This window comes from Sinocyclocheilus grahami, unplaced genomic scaffold (genome assembly GCF_001515645.1).
Source record: "Sinocyclocheilus grahami isolate Dianchi unplaced genomic scaffold, SAMN03320097.WGS_v1.1 scaffold817.1, whole genome shotgun sequence".
NCBI classification, from domain to species: Eukaryota; Metazoa; Chordata; class Actinopteri; order Cypriniformes; family Cyprinidae; genus Sinocyclocheilus; species Sinocyclocheilus grahami.
This window is the reverse complement of record NW_015505996.1, coordinates 207577-219114: the sequence shown is the minus strand read 5'-3', so window position 1 is coordinate 219114 and position 11538 is coordinate 207577. Positions and strand designations below refer to the sequence as shown.

General features: G+C 38.1%; 1 protein-coding gene across 1 annotated transcript in view; it reads right to left on the bottom strand.

Annotated features, from left to right (window-relative positions):
- LOC107562296 (T-cell activation Rho GTPase-activating protein-like) overlaps positions 1 to 11538 on the bottom strand; it is a 21466-nt gene that overhangs the window by 6978 nt on the left and 2950 nt on the right. The window contains exons 2-4 of the mRNA XM_016246927.1: positions 8691 to 8776; positions 8228 to 8398; positions 3226 to 3390 (exon numbers count right to left, since the gene is read on the bottom strand). Of these exons, the coding sequence (XP_016102413.1) occupies positions 3226 to 3390; positions 8228 to 8398; positions 8691 to 8776 (422 nt within the window). The remainder of the gene's footprint in view (positions 1 to 3225; positions 3391 to 8227; positions 8399 to 8690; positions 8777 to 11538) is intronic.

Here is an 11538-nt window from a genome sequence, read left to right as displayed (position 1 = left end):
CTATCTGTCTAGCTGTCTGTCTGTCTGTCTGTCTGTCTATCTGACTATCTATCTATCTATCTATCTATCTATCTATCTATCTATCTATCTATCTATCTATCTATCTATCTATCTATCTATCTATCTATCTATCTATCTATCTAGCTAGCTAGCTAGCTATCTATCTAGCTATCTAGCTGTTATAATTATTAAATATAATTTCTATTATAATTTGTATCATGTAATATATTTGTAATTACACATTTGTAACAAAAAAGTTACAATTTACTCCATTTGAAATATATTAACTTTAAATGTTATATAGTTCAAATTATAATTTATGAACACATCATATTAAGTGTACTTCTTAAAATCACAACAAATGATTATTAAAACATAATGATTTAAAATGTACTTTAAAGTAAAACTTAATTTGACATAAAAAAAGTGCACTTTTTAAAAGTGTGTTAAGAAATAGTTATGAAAGTGTACATCATTTTAGTACACTTAAGTGGTCTTTTATTTCATTAAGATTATATTATCTGCAAGTATAGTTTATATTTTGTTTAAATATACTTTTCAGATATTGTCACGTGGTAAGTGTAGCTACACAGACGACACGAAGAAGAAAATTCAAATGCTTTAATAACTATGAGAATGAATTACTGTACACAAACACCAAAGTAGTGACGAGACCAAACAAAGGATGAGGAAAACAGCGGTCTCTATATACACAGGGTAATTAACTACAATTCTAGCTCCAGCAATGATGGAGACCATAGAGACCCAGACGAAGCTGAGCAGACACAGAGCCTGGGTCGATGCAGATTCGGAGGGCCAAGGCGGAACAGCAGGCTCTGGTGACCAAGGCGAAAACGTGATTCCGGAAGACCTCGGTGGAGTCAGAGCAACTGAGGATGAAGGTGGACCCAGACGGAAGGAGGAGCCTGGCAGAGCCAGAGAGATGGAGGGATGAGGTAAAGCCAGAAGAGTGGAGTGGAATCCTAAGGCGGTAGATGGTCGACAACTGACAAAGGTGGAGCCGGAGGGATGAGGGAGCACGGTAGAGACCAGGGAGCTAGGAGCCAAGGCAGAGCCGATGGGTCGAAGGGCTGAGGTGGAGACAGGGATCCAGTGGCAAGAGGAAGAGACAGGGGTCCTCATGCCTACGCAGAGCTGGTGACTGGAAGACCCGATGCAAACCCACATAGGTGATGGCAGGCTGAGGGTGAGCTGAGGGGATGACAGGTGGCAGCGGAGACAGGACTGAGTGCTTGGCTGGCATGGAAGGTGGAGGAAGATGGATGCTTGCCCAAAGTGGTGCCCGAGGGACGAGGAAGAGCAGGTAGGGTAACAGGCCATGGTAGAGATGATGGGACTTGAGGCTGATGAGCCACCTTAGGGATGGACGGAACCAGCAGGGAGACAGGAGATTTGAGTTTGGAAAGAAAAAGCGAAGACTGAAGACAAGGGCTGGATGGAGCAAGCGAAGAAGATAGACAGACAGAACTAGAAGGAAGAGAGGATTTAATTGTTTCAACAGATCTCTAGAGGCCAGCGACAACTCACCCTCAGTCGTAGGAATGTGGGCGGGGCTTTCCTCTATGCTCTCATACTCCACTAATATTCCCACATGTAGCCGGTGTCCTGACATTTTATCCTACCCATCAGATTGTTCTACCAGGTTTTACTTTTGGTTTCCTGTAGCTGTATCCCTTCTAGCTACAACTGTGAATATAACACATAATTACTGTAAGGGTAGGTTTAGGGTTGGGGTAGGAGTAGATGTTAATAAACCATAATTTTACAGGTAGCATTTTTCGTTGTCGAATTGTACTACCCACTGCTTTAATGGGAGGTAGCAAAATCTGACAGGGTAGCACAAACCGACAGAAAACCGGCTCGCACACCAGGTCAGATCTCATGTTGGGCTTGGGCTCTGAGGTGTTGTACAGATCAGTCTCCTTATCTGGCTTATTAAACGTGACCAGCTCTGGCTTTGTGTCTGCGGTGGGCTCAGGCTTCCGATCTGTGTTGCGTGGTGAGGCTGGATGCTGATGAAATCCTCAATATTCGCTTCGCCGACCATGAATGAAGATCCTTTCATCCACAGGGCAAGGCGGCCAGAAACTCCTCAATGTAGTCCTCCAAACATCAGCCGTTCTGAAAAATTAACACCACCACTGCATCTCCCTGAAGTCCCAACCTGGGTGGTGGAATGTTGATCTATTTTTCATATTAGGTATGGTTCGTTCTTATGTCACGCGGTGAAGTGTAGCCACACAGACGACACGAAGAAGAAGAAGAACCACGAGAATGAATTACTGTACACAAATACCAAAGCAGCGACGAGACTGAACCAAGGATGAGGAAAACAGAGGGCTATATACAAAGGGGAAACTACTAAAAGTCAAAACCGGTGTGAAAATTAACTAATTAAAGACAGGAACTCAAGAAGAACTAGGTCATATGATAAAAACAGAACTAAAACAGAACTGAACTGTGACACATATGAAGGTACACTACAAGTGTGCATTCAATATAATTAGTACCCAGCACCTTTAAGTAAATTAAAAAGTTCTTCTTTCTCTTCTCTCTCATTGCCTTGATTCCTATTAAGTATTGTGGCATTATTGGAAATCCTCTGTTGGTTTTTAAATCATGTGACTGAATCCACAGTTGAACTTCACTATTCCTGTTATACTATCTGCCATTTAATGCTGATGAAAGATCATCACTGACTTCCCTTTGATGACTTCTGCCTAAAACCACATATTGATGCTGTGCAAACCAGTGTGAATGATCCGCTATTTCTGATTTCATATTTTATTACATTAATGGGTTGTACTTGTTCAAGTCAGCCAAACCTTGTGTTGCAACCAACTACCAACACCTGTGAGAACACCTACATGCACCACTTTCAAACAAGGCTACGAAGAACACCTACTCACTCTCTCGCAATGACTGCACAAATACCTTATACACCTGCTCTAATCGTCCTGTGCTTTACTGTCATATGCTAACAGTAGCATCCTGGCCACGTATGTCTTTGGTAAGCAACCTAGTTTCAGTGCAGGCACCATGCCCACAGACTACCCACATGCTCTGCTGTTTGTTACATGATCGCGTGAACATGCTCTCATGAGAGTTCAATCATACGCCTGGAGATCTACTGACTTGCAAAGCTTAGTTCCAAACCTTTTCATAAAAAAATGAAAACAAATAAATAAATAAATAAAACCTCACCAGAATGAGGCCAAGCAAAGAGAAACAGACCAAGCCAATACGATAGATGTTCTTAGATCAACATCTGTATCTTCGTCCTCTGCCTCGTCGTCATCATTTTCAAAGCCGCACACCCACAGGTCCTTCAGATCAATCCTGTGTTTCAGTCTGTAGCTTGCATTTGACCTGTAAACACAGAAATGTTTTGCAATATGGCGATGATCTCCAGGCACATGTATATTCAATTTGGACAGACATACACTATTGTTAGAAATCTTTTATTATTCTTACTCAGTGAGGGATTATGTAAGGCATAATCTACAGTCAATGCATTACAAAAACAGGTTCTCATGCGGTTTACTGTGAATATACATAATAACAAATACATGTATGATGGAATTGCATGGTAATTATATTACTATTTGAAAACAGAAAACCATTGCATACTGCACTCTAAAAATGCTGGGTTAAATACAACCCAGTGCTGGGTAAAATAGGGACAAACCCAGCAATTGGGCTGTTTTGACCAAGCAATTGGGTTAAACGTTTACTACTACCAACCTTCTGGGTAGTAACCCAACCACTGGGTCAAAACAATCCAATTGCTGGGTTTGTCCCTATTTTACCCAGCACTGGGTTGTATTTAACCCAGCATTTTTAGAGTGTATGCTATAATATGCCATTTATATAAAAAGGAGGATCAACTTTACTTTCTTATGGTGCGAGAACAAACTGCATTGGTTCTCGTGTATCAAGCAAGCTTGTTTGATATTTGGTTGAACAGATTTTAAATCAAAGCAGTCAGTTTGGGCCATCTTTGCACATCTCAAAACAAATCAACTCTCTAAAAATCATGGAAGACAGTTTATTGCTTATTTATAGGCATTCTGAAATTTGCCTTTTTGACCTCGACCCAAACAACGTAGTAACCTAAAAAACTGTTGATTTAATCACATTCAAAACAAAACTGAAACTTTTTTGAAACCATCACATGTTTTGACACAGAGATGAAAAAAAGTGTGCCTGGCATCATTTTACAAATGATTAAATCAGAATATCAACTCACAAATGTGTAAACTCTGTCATTGCACTTCATACCTGCAAAGTCCAAGTAAAGTTATGTAGTTGTTTTTGTTGTTATTTATTTACTGTTATGAGAGAAGATACAATCAAAATGGCATTTTACCCCATTGGGGACCTTTAGCCCTGATGTACCTTAAACATCATCATCATCATCATCATCATCATCACCACCATAAGATTAGACTTAGTTTGATGGTATCAAACTACATACAGTACTTATTTTATACTTATTTCTATGCATTCATATATAACAGCTGCTTAAAAGTGAATAGTGAATGAAACTAATGCAACACCAGCATTTACTTGTGTGTTTTTGGGGAAGTCGTGGCCTAATGGTTAGAGAGTCGGACTCATAACCCAAAGGTTGTGGGTTCGAGTCTCGTACCGGCAGGGATTGTAGGTGGGGGGAGTGAATGTACAGCGCTCTCTCCCACCTTCAATACCATGGCAAGGTGCCCTTGAGCAAGGCACCGAACCCCCAACTGCTCCCCGGGCGCCGCAGCATAAATGGCTGCCCACTACTCCGGGTGTGTGTTCACGATTTGTGTGTGTTCACTGCTGTGTGTGTGCACTTTGGATGGGTAAATGCAGAGCACTAATTCCGAGTATGGGTCACCATACTTGGCCACATGTCACATGTCACTTGTCACTTGTCACTTTAGATGCCACATTTAGAAAAAGAAGGAAGTAGCTTAATTTCCCTATTTCAGTGACATTTAAATTTCATTAGGTTGCCTAATGGACAATGTTCCAAAAACTGAAAACTAAAAATAAATTAATATTATCACACAAATTCACAAGAAACCAAAGCTGCTCAGCCATTTGTGCATTCTGTGTGTTATGATTTAAGACTTTTTATTTGTTTGTATTTAGCTGATAGATTATTAAGCAACATGTATTACATAAGCCTCACCATGGGTCCTGCGTTATGTAAAAGCAACAGTTCTCTGCGGATTAAAGGACCTTCTAGTATTTTAGCATTAAATCTTGGGTCACTTGTTTTGACCATTAAAACTCATTGACGTATTTGAATGGTCTCTTAAATAACTGCAGCTGAGATTATTGGCTTTCTCAGATTCTAAATGGGAGTTTACACAGGTGGTGACTGACTGGCCGAACCATCCAAGCATCCTCTCTGTTCTTTATCACATTAAGGTCAAACAGCTAGTCAATACGGAAGGAAACAGCCGATACCAGAAGATAATCATCTTTAAATGTCTTAACCCTACACCTGGGCCCCCGGTGACGTGGTAAATTTATTTACCAAATGAAAATACTCTTGATATAGAAATACATTTTTACAGGGATAGTTCACTTAAAAATGAGCATTCTGTAGCAGCAGAAGAACTATGTGTGCATGACAGATATAATCAAACCTACTGTGTAGGAATAAATCACAGATAAAGGTCACCGGGTTTACATATGACAATGAAAAAAGAGCGTGCCAGTGCCAATCTAATGCATTTAGACATGTGCCTGAGATTTTTCACATTGCAGCTTTCTGTTCCTTTTTTTAAAATAAATTTAGGAATCAAATTTGACCCCCAAATATGCAGTATTTAAGATATAATCCCTTAAACATATTCTTCTCTAAAACTAGAATAAAAACATGTATGACCCTGGACCACAAAACCAGTCATAAGGTAAATTTTTTGAAATGAAGATTTATACGTGAATAAAAAAATAAGCTTTCCACTGATGTATGGTTTGTTAGGATAGGACAATATTTGGCAGAGATGCAACTATTTGAAATCTGAGATCTGAGGTTGCAAAAAATCGAAACATTGAGAAAATCGCCTTTAAAGTTGTGCAAATGAAGTTCTTAGCAATGCATCTTACTAATCAAAAATTTAGTTTTGATATATTTACGGTAGGAAATTTACAAAATATCTTCATGGAACATGATCTTTACTTAATATCCTAAAGATTTTTGGCATAAAATAAAAATCGACAATTTTGACTCGTACAATGTATTATTGGCTACTATTGCACGGCTCTGTGGAATACCTGATTCTGATTGGTCAGTCGCGACATTTCGAGGTACAATTATTTAATTATGTCATCCTGGTATGGTAGACTAGCTCTTGTTTCATACAAACGCAGCTGCTGCCATTTTATAATTTAATCATAATTTAATAATTAATTCAATAATAATAATTTATGCATTTAGCAGACGCTTTTATCCAAAGCGACTTACAGTGCATTACCCGTATGTATTTTGCTACGATTGTTTTGTACGCTGTAATGGATCATAAGAGAACTAACAAACCGGTAAGGTTTTAAAACATTGTCTTCTTTTATTATTACAATTATTTGTGTGGTGAAATGTTGTGTAATAAGTGGTTTGACTGCACCGTTTCCCTTAAATGTCCGTCTAGTTTGAATTTGCTGCTTGCTCGCAACTGCTGTCTTCATGGAAGCTTTGCGTTCAAATATTTCAACTCAAATCAATATTTCGCGTCTAATTATTTACTTATGTGGCAAGTAGCCGTGTAATAAGCGGGATAATGTACATCCAGCCGGTTGTTATCTCAGAATAAACCCCGACAGGGTGATCAGGACCCCGACGCGAAGCAGAGGATGTACGGCTGGATGTACATTATCCCTTACTTGCTACAAATATAGGCCTACCTGTGCTACTATGACTGGTTTTGTGGCCCAGGGTTACATATGTGACCCTGGACCACAAAACCAGTCTTAAGTGTCAATTTTTCAAAATTGAGATTTATACATCATCTGAATAAAAAATAAAAAGAAAGCTGAATAAATAAGCTTTCCATTGATGTATGGTTTGTTAGGATAGGACAATATTTGGTCGAGATACAACCATTTGAAAATCTGGAATCTGAGGGTGCAAAAAAATCGAAATACCGAGAAAATCGCCTTTAAAATTGTGCAAATGAAGTTCTTAGCAATGCGTATTACTAATTAAAAATTCAGTTTTGATATATTAACGGTCGGAAAATTACAACATATCTTCGGAAAATTACAAAATATCTTCATGGAACATAATCTTTACTTAATATCCTAATGATTTTTGGCATAAAAGAAAAATCGATAATTTTGACCCATACAATGTATTGTTGGCTATTGCTACAAATATACCCCAGCGACTTAAGACTGGTTTTGTGCTCCAGGGACACATATTATTTCAGGTAAGTCCTTATACCTTTTTTATTTATTTATTTTAATGTATTTATTTTTTTAAGACCTGTAGGCTACTAAATAGGTATACAGTCATGAATGTATACATTTATAGATTTTTTGTTCATGTGAATCAATGCAGGGAAAATTTGACGCAGTATTAATGGTGTGGTAAAGATAATAATATAACAATAAAGAATCCTGATTTATTTGGGAATTTGTTTATTAAATGAGTCATACTGTATCATACAAAACTTGCCTGTTTAATGGTATGGTTATGTTTAAGGGTGGGTTAGTGGTAATTATCTGTAAATAAGTACAGAAATTAATAGTAAGTAAGACATTTTATTTATATAGCACATTTAAACACAGCGAAGCTGACCATAGTGCTGACCAGAGAAAACACAAGTCCAATAGCATAAAGATTAAATAAATATGAAATAATAAAAACAACAACACATAAAGCCTTGCAATAAAGATACACCTTCAGTCTACTTTAAAAAAAAAAAAGATAATAGAAGGTACATGACTTGCAGATGTTGTTTCGTTTGCATTGCATTCATTTAAATGTTGAATATAGCATTCAAAGACATGTAATATAAAGTGAGACCAAAATAATACATTTAGTCTCAACTAGACTATGGGGGAATCCCATCAAAAATCTTTGTTTGCTAGGTGATTCCCACATCATATCAAAAATGAAAGCAGCTCTAAATATATCAGAATGGTGTATGGACACTTTTAGTTTGTAAAAGTATGTTTATGCATGTGTATCGGCAGAATTCACGATTCTTACTTGAGCTTGGCGATGACTAGGGCGTCACTGAGGAGGAAGAGGTGTCTATCTCTGGTCTTTAGTCCTTCGGTCAGCTGAGCACATTCATCCAGAATCAGCTCGGAGTTCTCGCTGGTCAATCCCAGCACGAAGGGACACTGATCCACCGCCACCAGACACTGAGCTTCTTCCCTGAAGACGAGAAACGTTCTCACTATAAACCACCAACTCAGCAACTACAGTATGACCACAGATGAATGAAAAATAGTACAATTGGGAAAATCCAATAATGCGTGGTTGCTTTGGGTTAAAGGCACTTTGTAAAATATCAATGAACAATAGCACTTGGAATATCTGAAAAAGAAGCATGAATTATTGTTTGCATGTCAAACCATTTCCTGAGTTCATTTCAAGGTCTATCGGTATTGAAAGATCATTACATTTCACAAAAGAACAACACCAGATTTTATGTTATAAAACATACCTTATTGGACTCCAAGTCATTCCTAAAGCTTTGCCCAGCACCAGGTTTGGTGCAGAACGTCTCCTCTGCGCCAGACCCCGCAGGTGCTGTATAGAGCAGTTGTTGTTTTATTCATTGTTCTTTCATTTGACTTATTTTGTTAATTAAATATTATTGAACAGATAAAAGAGTCAGATGATGCACATCTTCAGCTTCCAAGTGTACTTTAAGCAATCAAATACTGTATATTTAAAGTTATGTAATCACAACTGTATGTTAAATAATGAAACACAAAAATAATCTTTCTTAGTGAATATCTGAAAAAAATAAATAAATAATTGTTGTTGTTGTTTAGCAAGATTTTACGCATTAACACAAGCTTTTAATTTCCCTGGATCTTCTTCCCAGTGGTAGTGAATTTTACACTGAAACTTACTAGTGTAAAGAATAAAGTTTGTTTCTTAACTGCTGCCATGTACGGCTGTTTGTTTTGTTAATTTTTTGATTTCATCCCTGATTTGTGCCATTGGAGCTGTGGGTCACTGAGGTTTATTTCAGCATTACAGCTGCCACTGCTTGTTTGGATCTTTTATGTTTATGCTTTGGCAAAATGGTAAAAAAAGTCCTACTATAAGGATGAAAGAAGAGAACAAACTCCAAACGCAAGATAAAACAGCAGCTTTACTGAAAAAAAAGCCAATTTTTGCTATTTTATTTCACTATTTACACTTCTTTTAAGGCACAGTAAGATGTGTTGTTTTATTTATGTTTTTATGCTGTTTTTTGTATTTTATGCTTTTATGCTATAGTATTAACTGGCTCGATATAGTATAAATCATATTCTTTTTATATGTCGTTTTGAGAAGTAGTAATAACTTGGTCAGTTGTATGACACAGCTGGCCATTTGGTCTCAACGTGAAGTCGTAATTAAGTCCTAACTTAGGTCATTAACTCCTAATATCATGTGATTGTACATAATTTTAATCATATTTCCCATTTGCCATTCTTTGGATGACTGCTTTGTGTTTTGATCACTGGCTCAATATAGCATAAAGTATGCTGTAGTATAAAGTGTAGTATTATGAAGAATGTTTAATGATAAACCATGCCCATGGTGGTACAGTAAAACAAAATAATGAGGTACTTAGAATTTTCACAAACTAATATACACCCTAAAAAAAAGGTTCTTCAGTGGTTCTTTGGAGTGGTTAAGGTGCTATATAGCACCAGTACCGTATAAAGAACCTGTTAAGCCCCTGTATGGTTCTTCGGCGGTTCTTCAGTGGTTCTTTGGAGTCGATGAGGTGCTATATAGCACCACTACCGTAAAACCTGTAAGCCCCTGTACGGTTCTTTAAAGGTTCTTTAACTCTCTCTTAAGGCACTTTTCCACTGCATGGTACGGCACGGTATGGCTCGGTACGGTACACTTTTTGGGGGTTTTCCACTGGGTACAGTACCTGGTACCTGGTACTTTTTTTAGTACCACCTCGGTTGGGGCTCCAAGTGAACCGTACCGTTACCAAAACTTGACATGTAAACTCTGCTGATCACGGATTGGCCGGAGAGAATCGTCACTACCTGCGCCACTGAACTTGCGACACAAACGCAACAGAACCGCTAGATTTAAATCAGCACAGCCAGCGAAGGATCGAACGCAGCGCACCTTTTTTGAACAACCAAAAAGTTTTGTTGTCTGTTGCGGAAGAACAGACGTTCTTCTCGTTGATAGCAGAGGAGCAGATCCAGCGAGAGCTTGATGGGGCGACACGGAATGAAAAAGGTTTTTTTTAGGAGTCGCGGCAGTAGAGGCGGCGCAACTATAACGATATGTGAATAATCCCGCCCACTCTAAAGCGGTACTGAACTGCAGTGGAAACGCAAACTGAGCCGTGCCGTACTGTGCCGTGCCGTACTGAGCCGTGCCGAGCTGAGTCGTACCACGCAGTGGAAAAGCACCATAAGTCTCTTAGTTTAGTTGGGGAAAGGGTTAAAACAACATTAAAATACAGTCTATTTCTTGAAGATGTAATGTTTTTTACCCCCAAGGCCCCCATAAGGAAATATTCCAGGGCCCCCACATGAGACCTTTGACCTCAGAAAAAAAGGACCTCTCCACAAACAGCAACACCAACTTCACACATTACTAACCAGTTAGACTTTATTTCTGGAGTATCTAAAACAGAAGTTCTTTATTGAGAATTAAGGTTTAGATGCTTTAGTTGCCTCTTGACCCTTGACTTTAATTCTAAGTTAAAATAAGTTTTCTTTGGCTGTTACAATAATGTTTATAAAGCACGTATGTGATGGCAAGGAACTTATGGTAAAATCGTTTCATGTGTGTGAATCTTTGGTTGCATTTTATCAAAATCTGAGCTTTTTATTATTGCAGTTCTACGATTTTATGTGACAATATGAGAAAATTGTATAAACCACTTTTAGAATTATGGGTTCTAAAGAGGTTTCAATTCTGTCACTCATAGACATGAAGAATCAGCATGTGAATCTCAGCGATGGTGACAAAATATTCGGATCATTTTGATATGATTTTTGAACATCACAAAACGGCAGTAAAAAGTCACAACAAAAATAAAAGCAAATAGTAAGAATAAAAGAAAATGCTAAGACAATGCAGCTGCATAATTAATTCATGTCGCAATGCATGCTGGGAGCCATGGATGAGTTATGACTGGTGCACCATTGCTGAGAAAAAGTGTTATGTGGCACCTCGTATGGTTCTACATGGCACCATTTGACAAAGGTGCTATATAGCACCTATAAAAATAGATGTTAAATAGCACTAAACGTGGTTCCCCTATGATTACAAGCCAAAGAACCGCTTTTAGTGCTATATAGCACCATTTTTTT